At 36.4% G+C, this 21984-nt stretch overlaps 1 protein-coding gene across 1 annotated transcript; it reads left to right on the top strand.

Moving 5' to 3' along the window:
- Positions 1-295: 295 nt before the first annotated feature.
- On the top strand, positions 296-21972 carry LOC106843936 (olfactory receptor 2D3). Its single transcript, XM_070490960.1, has one exon. The coding sequence runs from the start codon at positions 15878-15880 to the stop codon at positions 16820-16822; it is 945 nt and encodes a 314-aa protein (XP_070347061.1). The 5' UTR covers positions 296-15877; the 3' UTR covers positions 16823-21972.
- Positions 21973-21984: the final 12 nt, after the last annotated feature.

Below are 21984 nucleotides of genomic sequence, written 5' to 3' on the forward strand. Positions count from 1 at the left end.
AACCACAAAGAGATATGACAACACCCATTAGGACAGCTATAATTTTTTTAAAAAAGGAAGAAAGGTAGGGAGGGAGAAAGGGAGGGAAATAGAGAGAAGAAAGAGGCAAAGAAAGAGGGAGAGAGATAGAGAAGAAAGGAAGGAAAGAAGGAAGAAAGGAAAGAAGGAAGCATGGGAGGGAGTGAGGAAGGAAGGAAGGAAGGAAGGAAGGAAGAAGAGAAAGAGAGAGAAAAAGAAAGAAAGAGAGAAAGAAAGAAAGGGAAAGAAAGAAAGAAATAAAGGTATAAGTATTGGTAAGGATGTAGAGAAACTGGACCTCCCACACACTGCTGTTGGGAATGTAAAATGGTGCAGCCACTTGTAAGAAACAGCTTAGCAGTTCCTCAATAAATATAAAATTACCATCTGACTCAGCAATTCCACTCCTAGGTATATACCCAAGAGAACTGAAAATAAGTGTTCAAACAAATGCTTGCACATGAATGTTCACAACAGCACTATTCACAGTAGCCTAAAGATGGAGACAGCCCCAATGCCCTTCAACTGAGGAATGAATAAACAAAATGTGGTGTATCCATACAACAAACATTATTCAACCATAAAAAGAAATGAAGTACTGATACATGCTACAACATGGAAGAACTCTGAAAACATGCTGAGTGGAAGAAACGAAACAAAAAGGCCACATATTGTACAATTCCACTTATATGAAATATCTAAAATGAACAAATATACAGACAACATAGAAGTACACAGAGATAGAAAGCAGATTACTGGCAGATAGCAGCTGGAGAGAGGGATGATACGGTACAGTTAATGGTACGGAGTTTCCTTTCAGGGTGACAAAATGTTCTATAACTAGATACTGGTGACAGTTTCATAAGAGCATGAATGTACTAAATGTCACTGGATTGTTCCTTTTAATGGTAAATTTTATGATGTGTATTTTACCACAATTAAATAAATAAATAAATAGTAGAAGAAACACACAAAATAATGACAACACTAGGGACCCAAGTGTATTTATTAAAATGCACGACAAAGGTGCTCTGAAGATTTTGTTATTTCTCAAGCAACATAAATCAAACCCATGGTCATTTCTGCAAATTATGTGGAGCAATGTTTTTCTCTTCTGATGCAATATTTAAGTAAAAAAATAAAAATCGTGACTTTCATTTGAAAAATGAGTGATTTTTTAAAAGGAGAGAAAATCAAATAAAATATTGGGTAATAGGAAAATAATTACAGATAAAACTTTAATTAAATGAAAGACTATTATGAACAACTATATGCCAATAAATTTTAAAATAGATGAAATGAATAAATTCATAGAAAACATAAAATGTGAAATTAATGCACAAAATAATTGAAGGAGAACTTGAAATGACAAATACCACTGAAAATAAAACCACAAAGACTTCCCTTCCCAATATACTCCTGGTCTGGGTAGTCTCACAGTTGAGTTCTACCAGGCTTTCATGAAACAGTCCATTACTTTCTTTGTACATTTTTCCCTAAAAAACAAGAAAAAAACTTAAAGCTTCCTGTCTTATTTAAAAATAAGGCCTGCATAAATTTGAGTAGTACAAAAATACATAATAATGTATAAAAGAAAAGAAAAATGTAGATTCATTTCACTTATGAATGCGGATGCAAAACTCCTAACTAAAATTAGAGCTAATTGATTTCAAAAGTGTATTTAAAAATAATACAGCATGATCAAATATAAATTGTCTCTGGGATGCAAATATGTTTTAACATCAGAAACCATACAAAGAAATTTATGAATTATTATACTGAAGGATAAAAATTAGATAATAATCTCAGCAATGTAAGAAAAGTATTTGTTAAAGAAAAACACCTATTTGTTATTTTTTAATCTTTGTAAACCAGGAATACAATAAAGGTTCTTTTACCTCATCAATTATACAACAAAAACCCAACAACATCTCATATTTAATAAATTTTAGGTGCAGTCTCTAAGACCAGGAACAAGACAAGAATGTTGCTATCACCATTCTGTTTAGCATAGTACTGAAAGTCATTTAAAACATCATGAAAAAGGATACAATATATGAGAATTGGAAGAGAAGAAATAAAACTGTACTATTTGCTGATCATGTGATTACCCACCACGAAAAAACAAAAACAAAAAAATTCAATGAGCAAGTCGTTAGAGGTAGCAAAGAAAGACTTCCTGGATCAGAGCCCAACCAAAAAGAAAAAAAAAAAGCAAATTTCTCAACAAGCAATAATCAACTGGAAAACATAATTTTTAAAATAGGGTACAATTTCACAATAGCAATAAAAATTATAAAGTATGTAGAAACAAAAAATACACAAGACCTCCATAGGGAAAAACATGACACGGAGAACAAACGCAAAAAGTCTTCCCCAGAGCGAAAAACTGTGAGATAACCTTTGCTAACTGCAGCTGTGCATATTCAGCATAATCAATTGTTTAAAAGTAACCAGGTCTTCCTGTTCCTCCTTAGTATATGAGGGAGCTGTCTTTCCCAGGAAGTCAAGGTCCAGATGTCAAGATTCAGCCTCACAAGGTCAAACGCAGGCTGAAGATGAAAACTATCCAGAAAAGTCCAGACAGTCAAGGGAAAAGAAATTCAGTCTTCAAGGCCAAACATAGGCTGATGGAAATGTGCCAACCAGCAAGGCCACATGCTCGTGCTCCCCTACCTAAAACCCTAGCACATGCTCTCCCTCCCCTACCTAAAACCCCAGATAAAACCCTTACCTTTTTCCCTTTGAGAAAGTGGATCTGAGTTCTGACTCCCATCTCCTTGTCTGGCTGCCTTTCGATAGTAGATCTCTTTCCTTGCCACAAGCCTGGTATTTCAGTGTTTTTCTTTATTGGCCCTCCAGTGTGGCGGGTAAATGAAGCTGTGTTTGAATTTGGTAACACACACAGCTCTAGTAAAGTAGAAGATGATCTGAATAAATGCAGAAGTATTTCATCTCTTGGATTAGATGACTTTAATACTATAAAGATATCATTTCTCCCCAAATTGATGTATAAATTTAGGGTAATACCAATAATAATTAAAACGGGATTTTTAGTAACAATAGATTTATTCTCAAATTTATGTGGACACATAAAAATCCACAATTAGAATATGAAAAGGGGTAGGATAGGAATGCCCTACCAGATATTAAGACATATTGCCAAGGCACAAAAATAAAAGCCAGGAGGTAAGTGGGGCAAAAGAAGACTAATAAACGAATGGAACAGAATTGAGAGCTCACAGATAAACCCAAGTGGAAATTTAATGTACTACAAAGTTAATTGCAAAAAATCATTAGGAAAAGGACAAATAGTTTAGTAAATAATGTTGGTAAAATTAGCTTACTACATAGAGAAAAATAAACCTGGATCCCTACCTAGCATGATATAAGAAGGTACCCTCTAAATGGATTAAATGTCTAAAAGTTAGAAAAATGGCATTAAAGAGAAAAAACAGAACATCTTTCTGACTTACAAAAGTACACACCATAATGAAAAATGTGATGAATTTGATTTCATTAAAATATGAGATTTGCCTTCAATAAAGAATAGAGGAATACTCAAATTCATTAGTAATCAAAGGTATACAAATTTAAAAAACAAAGAGGTATCTATTCACTTGTATTAAACATGCAGAAATTAGAAAGTCTGCAATAAAGTGTTGCAAAAAAAAGTAGAAAATAGAGAAACTCTTATTCACATTTGGGAAGAATGTAGAGACGCACAGCCATTCTGGGAAGGAATTTAGTGTTATTTGGTCATCTTATGCTTATGCATATTCTATAAGGTAGAATTAATGCTAAATATAGAGCCAAAAAAATTCTCACACAGACTCATGTGGTACATTGCTGGGATATTTACGGTTCAGTTATTTGTGTTGGCCAGGTGCTGTGTAATTTGGATATCCTTCAGTGGGACAGGAGATAAATGAAAATGCAATGGATGAACACTAAGGATGTCCACAGCGGTTTGAAGGAAGACATTAGATGTACATGTGGAAACGTGAATGATCTTAGAGAGTAGACTTAGAGCTGAGTAAAAAAATAAGAAACAAAGGAGCATATAACACATCATTTATATAAATTAAAAATACATGCACAGGGGCTGGCCCCGTGGCCGAGTGGTTAAGTTCGTGCGCTCCGCTGCAGGCGGCCCAGTGTTTCGTTGGTTCAAATCCTGGGCGCGGACATGGCACTGCTCATCAAGCCACGCTGAGGCAGCGTCCCACATGCCACAACTAGAAGGACCCACAACGAAGAATATACAACTATGTACTGGGGGGCTTTGGGGAGAAAAAGGAAAAAAAAATAAAATCTTTAAAAAAAAATACATGCACAAAAAAATCATTTTATGAGAACAAAATAAAAGCATGGCATACATAAGAATGGTTATGAGATCAACAGGAATGAGGTATGGGTATATATTAAGCAAATAATAAATAAAATTAATGTATAAATAAATAAACAAGAGAGGGGCTTTGAAATCACTAATCATAGTGATATGTCATACACTGAGGAATATAATTAATTCAATTCTCTGTGCCTCAGAATCAAACAAATAAACAAACAAGCAAAAAACAGGAGAAATTAAGATTTCATGACACTTGTACAGAAATAGAAAGTGAGAAAAGGAACAGACAAAGTGAGCATAAAAATAGACTGGATCTATCAGGAGTTTAGTATCTTGTAGAAAAGCCTTTTTAATTTGATGAAAAATTTTTCCATAAATGGTGCTGAGTGACCATTGGGGAAAAACACTAATGATCTGTACCTTACTCCTTACACTAAAATATATTCTAGATGTATTAAGATATAAATGAAGCCATATATGTAAACAAAACTATGAAAATATTAGATGAAAAAATGGGTGATTTTTAAAAAGCATAATCTTTCAATAACAGAGGACAAATATTAACACAAAAATCAGAAGTCATAAGGAAAAAGACTGATTTGCCTAGATTAAATTATAAAACATTTGTGTAATGCAAAAATCCATAAAGAGGAGCTGGCCCTCTGAGCTAGTGGTTAAGTTTGCGCCCTCTACTTCAGAGGCTCAGGGTTTCTCCAGTTCGGATCCCGGGCACAGACCTAGCACTGCTGATCAGGCCATGCTGAAGCAGTGTGCCACACAGCACACCTAGAAGGACTTACAACTAGAATATACAACTATGCCCTGGGGGGCTTTGGAGAGAAGAAGAAAAACACAAATGATTGGCAAGAGATGTTGGCTCCAGGGCAATCTTTTAAAAAAAAAGGAAAAAAGATCCATAAAGAAAGTTAACCGGCAAAGTGGAAAAAGACTTATTTCCGAGACAAAATCAAGGCGCCAATTTTTCATAATATTCGACGGTTTTATAAAGCAGTAAAAGAAAGTTAAACAGCTCAATAAAAGAAAAAGAGCAACAAAAATAAATAGTCCCTTCAAGAAGAAAGAAATAAAAATGATAAGTAACATAAAACTTTTCTCATCTTCAAGTATAATTAAAGTATCATCTAATAAAATAACAATGAGATTTTTTTACATAACAGACTAGCAAAATTGAAGAGTTTGATAATACCAAATGTTAGTATCTGTTGATATTTTAAAGGAATATGCCTTTAGACTCAGCAATTAAGCCTCAGAAAACTTATTCTTCAAATATATTTGACAAGGACATAAAGATGTATGTTCAAAGTTATTCACTGTGGCACCATTTTAATGTCTAAAGATTGGAAATAACCAAATGTCCATTAATATGGATATAGTTAAATAAATCATGGCATATTTATATCATAGAATGTAATCCATTTATTTTTAATGATTTCGATTTATATGTGCTATGAAACCAAAACTAAACACAAATAATATGTAAGACAAACCAGAAAACCAGTAAAACAATAGAATTCAAATTAATAGCATTTCCTTAATGTGATAGATGATGTTTTGCTGACACTAAATTGCCACTTGAAATGTGATTGGGGGACTAACACCCTCAGGGCATTTCCTTGAATCTTACACGCCTACACTTCCATCTGATCACTTGATTCTTCCACCATTTTTCTCTTACATCGTTTGGCCTTCAGATGATATGGATGCACCATTTAGATATAAAACTCACCTTTAAAAACTTTACTATAACAGCACACTCAGAACCCCTGTTGTCATGTTGATATTAGGACAATTCTAATGAAATTAAATTTCAGCACTTAAGGTGATCACATGGCACCAAAACCACCATAAACTGAAAAGAAAGTGGAAGCCCTGCGATCAAATTGCATCACTCAGTGAGAAAGGTGGCATCCAGACAATCCAATAGAGTAGTCCCCCTTATCTGAGGTTTTGCTTTCTGCAGTTTCAGTTGCCCACAGTCACTGCAGTCCGAAAACATTAGATGGAAAAGTCCAGAAATAAACAACTCATAACTTTTAAATTGCGTGACATTCTGAGTATCACGATGAAATCTCACACCATCCTGCTCCATCCTGCCCGGGACATGCATCCTCCCCTTGTCTGCCATATCCACTCTGTATCAGCTACCCGCCCCTTAGTCACATAGTAGCTATCTCAGTTATCAGATAGTCTGTCACAGTATCGCAGTGCTTATGTTCAAGTCACCTCTATTTTACTTAGGAATGGCCCCAAAGCGCAAGAGTAGTGATGCTGGCAATTCAGATATGCCAAAGAGAAGCCATAAAGTGCTTCTTTTAGGTGAAAAGAGGGTTGCTAAGATCTACAGTAAGAATGAATCTTCTATCTGTGAAATTGTAAAGAAGGAAAAAGAAATTGTGCTAGTTTTGCTCGCATCTCAAATAAGTATGTATAGACAAAATATGGTGTATATATAGGGTTCTGTACTATCCTCGGTTTCAAGCACTCACTGGGCATCTTGGAACACATCCCCCTGGATAAGGAGGGGCTGTATCTGCTCATTTTTTATTTCTGTTTAATTCCCATGTAAGTGAAAATGCAAGCTTGACATCTTGTGAACTCTTAAGAATATATCTGCTGATGCCATTTTGAATGACATTGGTGTAAGGTTTGAAAGAGGGTGGGTATGTTTTGGAGACTTTGGTCTGTGATTTCAAATGTAACACAGAGTGCTATATTTGTCTCAGAGGATGGAGAGGTAATGAAGTTAAGGACTCTCAAAGCTCCAGGGAATGCCCTCTTTACCTCACTCACAGGACCTCATCTTTAATCTTTCCTCGAAGGAAAATCCTCTGTACAGAAGGGACCTAGGAGGAGTGGAGAATTGGAGTTTGTACCTTGAACTGAGTTAGGCAGAAAGGCTTGGAATGGAGTCACACTCATAGGATGACTCTAGTGCAGGCCTTGGGAGGCATTGCTCGGGAGCCACTTGAAGGACAACTGGTGCTGCCTTTCAAGCGTGGATCTGCAGGCTGTGGAAATCACTCCGTCCCATGCTTGATACTCCATCCCTTCACCAATGACCCTCAGCCCTGTTTCTGCCTGGCCTCTGCCCTCAGGTGAGAGAGGGATAGCTGCTGAAGGGTCTCAGTCTGTAGGATCTTGCAATACTGGTTAGGGGTTGGGAGGTGGGCGTGGTGTCAGGAAAGATAAATTTTGTCATTTACTCTCTGACACATCAATGTGTTCCTTGCTAGACCCCCAAAGACAACAATTCTATTCCTACTCTTCTCCTGAACACCAGCCTGAAAATCCTCTTCCAGACTCTCCTTCAGGGATGAGGCTGTTTCCAGACAGAGCACAGAGACTGCACTCTCTCACATTACTTCCTCTTGATGTTGAAAAGCATCTCTGCCTGATTCTCTCCTGCCCTCTGCTGTCAGCCCTTCAGTCTTCATTGTTCCCCTCACTTTGCATTTGTTTCACCATCTTGAACAGGTCAGGAGCTGGAAGGAAACTAGGAATCTTTCCTTGAGGAACCCCATCAAAAGCTTCTTGCCCTTGAGCATGCTCTGGGTCTGGGAGATGTGAAGGTTCCAGGAACATAGGTACACTGCATTCCTAGGTTCTGGGAATGCTAGCACTGCCGCCTCCAATTCCCTGTGAGTTAGTGTAGATGGAGGAGAGTGGGTTCAGTTACAATAAGTGCCGTCCTTCTAGTCCAGAGGAGGATACTAGCCCCCACTGCTGGTGCCATCACACGTATACCCCATACTCCAACTTCTGTCCCGTACAAGTCAGGCATGGTGGGTTCCCACATGACCGAGCATTGGTCAGTATCCAAGCTGCTCAGTACTTACTATGTGACTCCTTTTGTTGTCGTGAAAGATGTGGTGGCCATGAGGATATGTATAACAATGTGAAATATTTATGTGAGTTTATCTGTGACATGTGAATGTCTGCGTGTTTGTATGAGATCTTGTTTGTGAAGCTGAGTGAGCAGATCTATGTAGTAGGTGGTGTGTGTGTATGACAAGGAATAATCCCCATGTATGCAGTTGTGCGCATGAGAGACAGAGTCATTAAGAGAAGATTTCTGCAAAGGCCATATTAGTCACAATGTTGTTAGGGCCTCAGAGGGATAAAAGATTCATTTCCCATCCTTTCAGTCTGAGGAAACAGCCAGACTTAACAGAGTTCTTGCTGTCTTCCTTTCTTCCTCCTGCTTTTTCTCCACATCTCTGGATTCCTGTCCTCTGTGTTCAGCTTCATATCTCTGCTTTCTTCTAACTTCTCTTTATTCTACTTTTCCAACTCATTTTTTCCTCTCATTTTCTCTCTATATTAAAGAGACATCATTGCTGAATTAATTAGTAAAGCTGACAAAGTGATGTGAAATCTTCAGAATGTGAAAGAGTAATTATTCCTGGCCTTCCTTGGAGTATAAATGATATTTCATCTTTTTTAGTTCCGTTTTTATGCATTTATTACGCTCCTTTCCTGTTTCGAGATAAAACCACATTCTTCCCCAATCCACATATTCACACACATGTACATAAATCTACAAATCCTATCTTTGAGAGATAGAGAGATAACTCTTCTTTATATATACTGTACATCCTCTACCTGGATTCTAAGTTTTATTGTGTGCTACGAGTTTATCAATGTGATAAGGGTATTATCTATTGGAATCAATGAAAGACACAAACACCCACACCCATATGTGAATTATACCCCAATGTGTTAATTTGCAACCCACTTTTTTTTAACTCAACAGTGTGTCAGACATCTTTCTATGGAGAATATAGATCTACTTACCTTTTAATGGCTTAAGGTTATTGCATCATCATCATCATCTTGGCAGCCATTTCTGTAACGTACTTGCCAGACATTGAGCAAATTACTTTCCACTAAGTTCTTAATTTAATCTTTATCTCCGTACTATGAAGTTGTGATGTTATATCCATTTTACATTAAGAAACTGAAGCATTAAAAAGAAGAGCTAAGTAAGTTGTCCACAGCCACAGAGCTAAGAAATGGAGGAACAAGGATTCAACACACGTCTATGTGACTCAGACATCTTCAACCGTTTCTCTATACTGTATAAATTATACCACATAGGAAAACTATACTTTAACATATCACCTACTGTTTGGCTGTAGGTTATTTTATTCTGGAAACAATTCGATATGTGAATATTCTTTGAAACAAAGCTTTATGCATAGTTATAATTATTTTCAAAATATAAAGGCCTAAAAATAGCATTGTTCAGAAAAAAAGATAAACCCCTTTTGTAAATTTTTAATATTTTCAGATTGCCTTCCAGAGAGATTTTATAAATGTGCATGCCTACATTTTTCATATGTTTGCCCCATTCTCAAAAATACAATGGGTGATTTCAGTCTATTTCATCTTTGCTAATCTAATTCGAAGGAAATAATAACTATTATTTTATTTCACATTTCTCTAATTCCAAGTGAGAATGAACATTCTTTACATGGTCAGTTTTTGGGCAACTGTACTTTTTCTGTGAATTGCCTGTTTAATGTCCTGTTTCCATCATTTCCATTGGAATTCTTTATATTCTTGATTTTTAAAACTTTAGAGTTATCTTGTTAAATTTCCCATCAGAAACTGCTTATGGATTTTGATTATAATTGCAGTTGATTTTTAGATTGTTACTGGGCAATGTTTCTCAAAATATGGTCCATGGAATAATCATATCAAAATCACCAGGTAAACTCATTAAAAAGGTAAATTTCTTTGTTCAACAACATACTGAAAATCTTTAGAACCCAGAAATATTTATTTTCAACAAACTCTTACAAAAAGAATTATAAGGAACATTAATATGTCAGAATCAATGATTTGGAAAGAACTGACATCTTTATAATATTTAAATTTCCCATTTAGGAATTTTAAATTTAAAAAGTTGAATCTCCATTTATTCATGTTGACTTCTATGTTCCTCATTAGGGTATAAATGATTTTTCTCCTGTGCTAGTTCTGAACATATTCTGTTAAATTCACACCTAAATTTTTGGGATAGGTTGCTTTTATGAATTGTATCTACTTTTAGTTAATTATGCAATTAGTTCTCATTAAAATATAAGAAAAAATATGTATAGAAAACTACCTTGTTTAAAGATTTCTTATCATTTCTAATCAGTTTTCAGTATATTTTATTAAGATTTCCAGATGGAAAATAAAATCATCTACAATTAATAATAAATTTTCATTTTCCTTTCCAATAATTATACCTCTCATTTCTAGATTCTATTGCTAACTTTTATTGCATTAACTCTTTGCAAACACACATTTTTCTAACCCAGAATTAAATGCGAATGTTTCTAATATATCACTTTTAAGCATGATGCTAGCTTTTGATTTCAAATAATATATACTACCATAAGACAGAAGTATATTCAAATTCCTTCTAAAAGGAAATACACCTAAGTTCCTATTTTACTAAAAGTGCTTATCAGAAATGAAAGATGAACTTTATCAAATGTCTTTTGCAGCATCTACTGAGATTATTTTTTCCCATTTTGATCTGCTAATATGAAGAATTGTTTTAATAAACTTATTAATATTGACCTATCTGAGCATTCTTGGCAAGAATTCACTTGGTCAGGATGCTTTATTCTTTTGGAATACTGTTGTAATCTATGTTTTTATTTTATTTAGACTTTATATCTATCTCATTGGAATTGGTTTTATGCCAACTTCTTAAAAATTAACTGACTTTCTCTTTTGTCTCTATGAACCAGGTAAATGAAATAGTAACTACCATTCTTCGAAAGTTCAAAAGAATTTCAATTTGTTAATATGTTATTTGCATTATCATTCAGTTTAAAATATTTTACAATTTCATTTGATTTCCTCTTTGATCCATGAGTTATTTTGAAGTGTGATAATTTCCAAATACTTGAGGATTTTCCAGATATCCTTTTGTTAGTATCGATTTGTAATTTAATTCTGTTCAGGTCAGAGAATGTGTTCTATATGATTTCAATCCTGTGTTATTGATGTTTGGCTTATTGCCTGCATACATAGTCTGTCATTAGTAAATGTTCCCTTTACATTGGAAAAGAACATACATTCTGTGCTTGGCAGGTGGAGTGTTCTACAAATGTCCATTAGGTCCAGTTGGTTGTTAGTGTCCTTCAAGTCATCTATATCCCACTGATTTTCTCTGTTCTATCAGGAGAAGTATTGAAATCTCTAACTATATCTGTGAATTTTTCTAATTATTCTTTTATTTCTATCAGCTTTTCTTTATGTACTTTGAAGGTCTGTTACTACGTGTATTCATATTAAGTATAGTTTTGTCTTTGTGATGAATGACACTTGTATCATTATGAAATGTCTCTCATTGTTTCTGGCAATACTCTTTATATTGAAGTTTACTTTGATATTGGTACAGTCATTCCAGTTTTCTTATGACTAGTGTTTGCATGGTATATTTTTCCATACTTTTACTTTCACTCAACTGTGGTTTTATATTTAAAATGTGTCACTTGTAGACAAAATGTTTTCAGGTCTTCATTTTTTTTGACCAATTGACAATCTCTTCCTTTTCATTAGAATGTTTCATCCATTTACTTTTCATGTAATTATGGATACCATTGTGTTTAAGTCTAAGATCTTATCTGCTCTATATTTTATCCATCTATTCTTTGTTCTTTTCATCTTTCTTGATTTCATTTTAAGTGAGTGTTCTTTATTATTCCAGTTTATATTTTCTATTTGATTTTTAGCTATAACTCTTGTTTTATATGTTAGTGGTTATTCTGTGGGTTACAATATGCATCCTTAATTCATCACAGCCCTGCTCCTAAGACCTGTCCTCTCTGAGGTAGCAACTCAGAGTTTTCAATGAAGCTCCTCCACTCTGGGTGGCTGGGATTCCCAAATCTTGCAGCTTCACCTGAACTCCCTAATAGTTGCCTTTGGGGGGGCTTCCTGTGCATACACAGCTTAGTATTCAGCCAAAACGTGGACAGATTCCTGCAGCCCCCTTACTGTGTAGCTACTTTCTTTCTGATACTCTCTTTCACAAATTACAGGTGTTTTGGCGCTATCCATTATGGATTTCTGTCTCCTCAACTCGACAAGGCCATCAAGCTCTACTTAGGCTCCAATTCCACAAACCATAGTGCTGAGGGTGCTTCCAGCCATAAAGCTAGTGTGATCATGGGGATCACCTCTTTCGTTTCCACGATATACAGGATTTCTTTCTGAGCTGACTACTGTCCAATGTCTGAAAATGGTTGTTCCATATTTTGTTTTATATTTGCTTCTAGCAAGAGGGCTAGTCCCATACTAGTTACTTTATCAAGACTGAAAGTAAAAGCAACAAAGTGACTTTAGTTTAAACTATCCTCAATAAAATGCTGTTTAGATTTTCCCAGTTTTATATTTTTCCTATATTGGCAATATGTGGCCTTTCAAAGAACAACTTTAAAGCACAAAACATTAGAAAAGAAAAATAACGCATCCATAATTTCAGTAACCAGAGTATTACTCTCAACATTTTAGAAATTTTGTTCTTTCAGACTTTTCTGTGCATTTTGAAAACACACATTAGCATTGGTCCCTAAGGCATTAGCAAAAACACTTTTGGTCAGTACCAATGGAAGGTGATTGTCATTATGATTATTAGTGATATTAATAATCACTATCTGTAGGTGCAGAGGAAACAGTCGTGTTCAGATAACACCTAGACAACAAGAGAAGGCGAAAGAGAAAATGACAGACATTACTTTGGGGCTGAAAGTGTTGAGAACAGGTAGGTTATTCCCTGTGGAATTTCAGAAATAATTGTGGGAGAGAAGTGGTTTTTTGAATAGGGAGAACATTTCATTAATTTTGGTACCTCTACTTACAGCCAGAGAAATAGATATTGTGCCTATTTGTTCTCAATATTGTGCTCATATCATGCCCCCTTTTACCATTCCAGTTAACATTTATCTGAAAGCACACTATGTATGAAATTTTAAGTCCTGTATTTTTCAATTAAGCCTACATAAAAAGTATTTTCAATGTTAGTTAAATCTCTTCAAAAACATTATTTAAATGATTTCACAGTATAGTATTCCATATTACAGAAGTATAATTTACCTAATCCTCTAATGTTGGCTACTTAAATTATTTACACCTTTTCAACCACTTTATTGAGGAATGACTGACATACAAAAAGTTGTTCATACTTACTGTACACAACTTGATGAGTTTGGGCATAAGTATACACCATGAAACCATCACTACAATCTATGCCATACACATAACCATCACCTCCAAAAGTTTCTTCTCTCCCTCTTATTTGTTATTATTTGTGTGTGTGTATGAGAGGCCGCTTAACTTAAGATCTACTGTATCTGCAAAATGTTAAGTACACAAAGCAGTGTTGTTAACTATAGTTGATTTTTGTATGTGGTGTGAGGTAAGTGTCCAGTTTCATTCTTTGGCAGGTGGATATCCAGTTCTCCCATCACCATTTATTGATGAGACTACCCATTCCCTGTTGTGTATTCTTGGCACCCTTGTAGAAGATCAGTTGACTGTATATTGTGGGTTTATTTCTGGGCTCTCCATTATGTTCTGTTGGTCTATATGTCTGTTGATAACCATTATTTTATTACACCATGTGACAAATATATTTTCTTGTGAACATTCTCTGAAATTTAGAGTATTTACTTAGAATGGATTCCTAGACTTGGATTTAGAAATTGGGGTAACTTTTGGAGATATTAGATGCTATTAGGCCTAGGAGATTCAGGAACTCCTGATACAACTCTACCCAATACTACTCTAATCCCGGACATTCATCCCTTAGAGTTCTACAAAAGAAACAAAGAACAATGAAAAAAAAGCACCACTTTTATTTATCAGGCTAGTTCCTAATATCACTCAAGGTCAGAGCTCAGACAAGCTTGGGTTAGGATACTTGGTCTATTTTAAATCCCTTCAAGGACCTCAAATTCCCTTACAGTCTAAATCCATATTGTATCATCACATTACCTTCTGGCTGGCAAAACAAAGTGGTGGTGAACACACCCAGGCACCAATCAAAAACAAGAGAATAGGGCATGGTCTTAAGGGAGACCTTGTTCAACTTATCAGTCCAGTCTCCAGAAGAAGAGAGGAAATAGAAATGTGCATGACCTTTTCAAGCACAGTAACCCTACTCAGTAGTAACCATGGGGCAATCAATATCCCGGAATGTTACAAGTCAGATTTTAGCTCCTCCTGGGGAAGAAAGGACTCTTAAAAAGGGTTTTCTCCCTCCCCCATACTACTGAGAACTGGGTCAAAGCATATGATCATTTAAGTGTTTTAATGTATTCGGCAAAATACAGTTAGCAAAATATTTTCCAGAAGGATTGTACTAATTTTCCTACCCAATTGCATTGTACAAAAATATCTTTTTCTCTGCACCCTCGTTATACAGTTAATGAATTCTGCCACTTACTAATTGTGTGATTTGGGGCAAATAACTGTGCCTCAGTTTCCTCATCTGCAAAATAAGATTAATAACGTCTACTTCATCTGTTTCCATCTTTCTCTATTTTATACGTGGGACTCCTGCCACATGGCTCAATAAGCGGTGCATATGTCTGCACCCGGAATCGGAACCAGTGAACCCTGGGCCACCAAAGCAGAGCACGCGAACTTAACCACTACACCACCAGGTCAGCCCCTACAGCATTTTTACTTTTGTCTGGCATCTTCCTCGAACCATTTTCCTCAGTTTGCAGATTATCTTTTAATTTTCTTCATGATATTATCTCACAGAAGTCTTTCAATTTATGTTGTAAACTCTATACATGTTTTGCTTGATGGTTTTTTACAAGGCTTTCATGCTTTTCAGCTCTGGTCCTCTCCAGATATAATGAAAATTGTAACCTTTTTCTTTTTTTATTGTTTCAGTTTTAATATTTTACTCTTTAATCCAAGTAGAATGGTCCTTAGTGTATGAAATGCTAAGGTTTTATTTTTAAACCCAAGTAAAGTTTGTTGTTTTTTAAGAGGTCAAATTAAGTTTGAGGCCTGAAAGCTATTTTATATTCTTCCAAGATATATTAAAATTAAGTATATAGTATTTTTGAATAGTTAGTGGTATAGTTTGATGTATGGCGATAGTCCTAATAGTACACACAAAAATTTCTTAACAGTATGTGTATAGCCATTTAGTAAAATCCACATGAACTCTACTATCCTCATTTCAGAATTAGTAAAGAAGGCTTTAACAATGTCATACTCTTCATAAAAAAAAAAAAAGCAACTCTTAGGAAGAGGGAATTTGGGGAAAAAATGAGTAGATTTAAATTATAACCAATTAAAAATTAAAATACTCTATTTACTATCAATAAGAAGTTGGGTAGCAAAAACTTGAAATATCCAATTAGGCATAAGTTTTAAATGAGCTTCTTCTATAGGAACTAACATCATAAACCCAAAGTTTGCTCTTTTTGTTTGTGCTAAACAGGTAAACAGGCATAAATCTCAATGGGAGAAGAAAACCAAAGCTTCGTGGCTGAGTTTATCTTCCTTGGCCTTTCACAGGACTGGCAGACCCAGATCCTGCTATTTGTTCTTTTCCTCAGCATTTATCTGTTGACTGTGATTGGAAACCTACTCATCATTATTCTTATCTTTATGGATACTCAACTTCACACGCCCATGTACTTTTTTCTTAGAAACCTCTCTTTCACAGATCTCTGTTTCTCTACTAGCATTGTCCCTCAACTGTTGGTCCACTTCATGGTAAAGAAGAAAACTATTTCTTTTTTGGGGTGTATGACACAGATAATTGTCTTCCTTCTGGTTGGGTGTACAGAATGTGCACTGCTGGCAGTGATGTCTTATGACCGGTATGTGGCGGTCTGCAAGCCCCTGCACTACTCCACCATCATGACCCAACAGATGTGTCTCCAGTTGACCATAGGATCCTGGGTCAGTGGGGCACTAGTGTCTCTGGTAGACGCCACCTTTACTTTCCAACTTCCCTATGGAGGGCAGAACATTATCAATCACTACTTTTGTGAACCTCCTGCCCTCCTGAAGCTGGCTTCAGCAGATACCTACAGCACAGAAATGGCCATCTTTGCAATGGGTGTGCTCATCCTGCTCGCTCCTGTCTCCCTGATCCTTGTCTCCTACTGGAATATTATCTCCACTGTGATCCAGATGCAGTCTGGGGAGGGCAGGCTTAAGGCCTTCTCCACCTGTGGCTCCCATCTCATTGTTGTTGTCCTCTTCTATGGGTCAGGAATATTCACCTACATGCGGCCAAACTCCAAGACTACAAAAGAGCAAGATAAGATGATATCTGTGTTCTATACAGTGGTGACTCCAATGTTGAACCCTATAATTTACAGCCTGAAAAACAAGGATGTCAAAAGAGCTCTTAGGAAACTAGCTGGAAGAAAGTCCTTTTCACAGAGACAGTGATCTCTGGGTCTGATTTTTAGAGCTATGGTTACATACTTAAAAGAGGAGCAGAATTTCAATAGGCCGTTATGAATTAAGTCATATCAGGAAGAAGGAGGAAAGTTAAGGACATGTTCTAGAAACTGAATATTCTACTCTACACTAGAACATAGGGGAGAAATAAAAAGATAAAAAGTTCGTTTACATCCTGATTATGAAAAGTGTCAAGTGCTATTTTGAAGGAGTTTGGTTAATTTAGCTAACATGGACATGTTTTAAGCATGATCACAATTAAATCTAGGATGTTAAAACTGGATTGTCCTGAAATAATGTCTAATATGAGTTGCATGCATGATTCTAAGATCAAAGACATTTCAAGTTTAGATGTTCCAGTCATACAAACCTGGGAATACATTCTGATTAAAACAAGCAGCATATCTGCAAGAGTCTTTAATACTGGGATCATTTGTGGCCCAGAGCATTTCAACTTGTACAAAAGGTACCAGAGGCAATAATACTTCCTAGTTCATGTTTTCCCCTGAAAGCTCCAGAAAAAAAGTTCTGTATATCGTCACTTCTGATTTCATATAAGCATAGACTGTCAGAGTGAAAAAGGACTTCAACAGTCATCTAATCCAACCATATGTCTGAGTCTTAAACTATCCCATAATATTTCTATTGAATAACTGTCAAGTGATTGCCTAAACAAGAATGACATAGCTCCCTACTCTCTTGGATTGTTCTCTTTCTTATGCAGATAGTTTTAACTATTAGAAAGATGTTCTTCATTGTAAGTCAAAATCAATTTTCCTTTATCTTGAACCCACTTCCCCTAGTTTTACTCCTAGAAAAATTTCCATTACCTTCTATACCACAACTCACTGAAGGCAGTTTCTATATACAATTCTCACAGTGAATCACCCACTTGTCCCCTTAAAATTCCTTTATCTAACATGACCTGTATTTATCCTGATCATCCTCCTTTGAACGAACCTGATTTACCCAACGAATGTCTCTTCAGAAAGCAAAACAGAAATTAGAATTTTAGAAATTGGAGTTTACGAATCCAAGGCTGACCCCTCCAAAGGCTTAGGTGCCTGTACGCCACATCTCACTGTGACTCAACTTCTCTAGAATGGTCAATTCCAGAGTCTACTTCAGGTTCTCATAAACCCTTAGGCCAAATAAAGTGGCTGACAGCCACTTCTTTCTTTTACCCAAACTTTGAATTAATCATATGTTTAAAGATGATTCCATGGTAACCACTCTACAGTTACCATGAACATGGGTCCAGGAACAACAGATCTCAAATTGACTCTGCAGTAGAAGACATTTCCAGTAAAGAGATATCTAGTAGCTAAATTTCTTATTTCTTTCTTTCATGCATCCATGTGTTCATTTTAAAACCACTTACTGAACCCTTATTTCATTTCATCTTGTCCAACTCTAGGTGTATTCAATACATCCAGAGCAATGACTGACACATACTGTGTTTTAATACACACTTTTGCACTTGTTACTATCCTTTTAAAATTACTAGAGCTGCATTACAATAGACAAACTCTAGTCTGGGGTGTGATGATCAGGGAAAAGCCCTCATTCAAACAAGATGTGCTAGTCCAGGTGACATATATAAGACAGAAAATTAATAGTTGAAGTCGGTGACTTGGCTGACAGTGATGATCAGCACAAGATCTATTTCAGTAACGAGTGGGAAAATAAGACAATGGAAACACAAAGTGTAGACACTAATTTCCAGAAGTTTCACCATGAGTAAGAAGGAAGAAATAAGGTGTGTCTGGGAAAGTGGGATTGTGACCTTTTTATTTTATTTTAGATTCCTAGGTCACTCCCTGCTTTTCCTTGAAGACTTTAATCCCTGGCTCACTGCCACCCTCCTCAACACACTGCTGCTGTTATAGATCTTGGTGATTTTAATTTTGATATAGACTGAAATATTCAAATATTCTGCATTCTCAGAATTCCTTGATCCTCATTGCCCCATTACCTCTGTCACTCACTCCCATGGTCATTACAGGTCATTGCATCCCCACTCTCCAAATTCTGAACCCACAGAATCCAGAGCAAAATCAAACGGTTGCTGTTTTAAGGGACTAAGTTTTGAGATGGTTTGCTATGCAGAAATGGGTAACTGAAGCACTGAGACAATCATGCTCCCGTTTATTTCATCAAAACAGATGCCAGTGGGGCTTTTTCACATTACCAATAAAAAACTGGCTGCTTGAAACTATTACCTCTCATGCTACAGAGAGAGAGGGGAAATCACGGGCCAGAAAGCTTCCAAAGAAAAAATATATTTAGTACATACACCCCAAAACCATAAAGATGATGTATTTACCAGGGCTCTTAGATGCAAATAACAGAAACTGACTATGCATGATTTAAATTAAAAGAGAAAATATAGAAATAATGGTAATTTTGGTCCTGCAGCTAGAATCACAGGCCAAAATCATATTACAGTCCAATAAGGACATCACTGCCATTCAGCACTAGATGGTGAAATCTACACTGTGATCACCATCAGCACAGGCCCTGCTGCTGAGCCTGGAAACTAGGGTGTTGCTGCTTCCTCTGCCACTGACAGAAAAAGAGAAAAAGAAATTGTCTGCAAACACCACATCAGTCAGGTGATGCAGGTTAATATCACCAGTGATAAGTCATGTTGATAGTATGTAGCTTTGATACAATGTGACAAAAATGGCACTCTATCTCTGTGAACTTCCTCCCCAAAACTTAGAATCCCAGTCTAATCATGAGAAAAATGTCAGATAAATTCCAGTAAAGAGGCATCCCACAAAATACTTGACAAGTCCTGCTTCAAACTGTCACGGTCATCAAAAACAAGGAAAGTCTGAGAAACTGTCACAGCCAAGAAGAGCCCATGGAGACACAACAAGTAAATGTAATGTGGTGTCCTAGATAGGATCCTGGGTCAGAAAAGGACAGAAGGGGAAAGACAAACAAAACAAAACAAGGAAATCTGAATAAACTATGCACTTTAGTTAATAATAAGGTATCAATGTTATTTTCTTAGTTGTAACAAATGTACTATAATAATGTAAGATATCAATAATGCGGAAAACTGTGTGTGGGTAGGTGGCAATTTGCTGTACTATCTTCTCAATTTTTCTGTAAATATAAAGCTGCTTTAAAAAATAGTCTATTTTTTGAAAACAAAAGAAACTGTTTGCCGTCCTTGCTTTTTTATATCACCAGCTCTTAATTCATAAGTCTGGACTGGGTGTATCTAATTGACTGAATCCAAATTACATGCTGTGCCCTAGCTGCAGTGGAGACAAAGAAAGTGAATTTTGGGTGTATTTAGCTTCCATGGAGGGAGGCAGACTCTAACTTCCCCCAAGAGTCACAAAAGACTATGAACATAGAAAGGGTATTCAGATGATCAGAAGCCAAAAATTGACAAATGTTATTACACACGGCCCGTGCAACCAAATCACCCCACCAAGGTCTTCATTACCTACAAATTCCAGACTGTCAAGTGTTTCTCACAATCTATACAATGCAGTATTCTGATAAAGTGTAGAACACAGAAGGTTGAGTGAAGAGATACAATAGCTTAGCATAGGGAATGCTTCTACAGGGTGTTAAGACAGTCCTCATCTGATCATGTTTACTAATAAATTCTAATTATTTAATTCTCTTACTAATATATTCCCAAAGCCTAGATTCTCAATAAAAATTTGGTGAATGAATATATAAGTGATCTAGGAAATGTGTTGGCTTAAGTCAGATCAAGTTTTCTCTGTATTTTTCCTTAAATAAGTACAGACAGGCTCTAATTCAGAAAAGCTGCATTTCATGATGATAGAAAGGAATGGCATTTGTAGCCAACAATTCTGCACATCTTAAGGATTTAGTCCCAGGTGGCTTCAGAGTCCTTTACCTTTACATTGAAAGTCATATATTGAGAGAAACTTGTGAAATTGTGCCATAAAAATAGCTGGAGCTTCAGTGAGATGACTGCGACCTGAAAATGACCCTGTTCAACTAGGCAGAAGTGTCCAGGCTTCAGCAGACCTTTGAAGACACATAGTCAGAAACCTCACGCCCACTAGAGGTATGTTAGGAAGGCTGGTCATTCTCCCTCCTAGTCTGTGCCTTTTCCATTTCCCTGCACTCTTATTCGGCTGGAGATCATATCTGAGCCTGTTTACTGGCAATATTTTCAAGTTAAATTTTTATTTTTCAGAGCTAGTTAAATACAACTTTTACAAAGGTCAGCTCCATCACAAACAATTCATGACACACACCATACCCCCAATCTTGGAAAATATCATTCCACACTTCTGTCCTACCTTACTAATGGGCCTCCAAATCTTGAAGCATTGAGTGAGAAGCAGTGAGACAAGCATGAAGTGATCTGAGCTTGAAGCTTAGCTTTGTCATCTTTTAGTTTCAACGAACTTGTGGGTGAAAATCTCTACCTTATAGTATTGTGGTCATGATTAAGTGAGATGATGTTTATAATTTGCTTATGATAGCACTGAGTACAGAGAAAGTTAGCCAAAACATCCTAGTTCCCAGGTATAAAAAAATCCTTGTTTTACCTGGTCAACTCACGGTCTCGATTTGAAGCTCCCTACCAATTTAGGTTCTTCCTCGGGGACTCAGTCTTAGACTCTCTCCTTTGATTCTCCTCTCTCTCTGCAATCTCATCTTCACTCATAACATTAATTATCAGCTACCCAGAAGTGACACAAATTGTACATGTCTCGCCCCAGACACCTCTAAGCCCCAGATGCCTATATCTAACTGCCTATTTGACAGTGCTTCTCGGATGTCACAAAGTATCTCATACTCGACAAGTGAACTCATGATCTGCAAGATCTTTACCTCGATGCAAAACTGAATGAATCAGTGAGCCATTAAATGAGTGAAAAACATGTTAAACCATGGTACACACAAAATGACATCTTGTCGAATTTTTGTCACTGTTTTTTGCTTCCGAGGAAACGTCGGGGAGAGGGAGAAGGAAGGGACGAGAAGTACGTATGAAAGGTTTTGGCCAGTTTTACCTGACAGCTTCCAGAAAGCAACGAAGTTTGACTTGCACTCCCTCGCCAGCGCCAAGAGCGCACTACATCCAGACACCGGTGAGCCTACGATCCGACGCAAGTCTACGGCGTGGGCGGGGCCTGGGG

Source organism: Equus asinus, chromosome 20, assembly GCF_041296235.1.
Source record: "Equus asinus isolate D_3611 breed Donkey chromosome 20, EquAss-T2T_v2, whole genome shotgun sequence".
Taxonomy (NCBI): domain Eukaryota; kingdom Metazoa; phylum Chordata; class Mammalia; order Perissodactyla; family Equidae; genus Equus; species Equus asinus.

Excerpts from the sequence above, each read along its gene's own strand:
- LOC106843936 (XM_070490960.1), top strand. The coding sequence starts at position 15,878 with ATGGGAGAAGAAAACCAAAGCTTCGTGGCTGAGTTTATCTTCCTTGGC.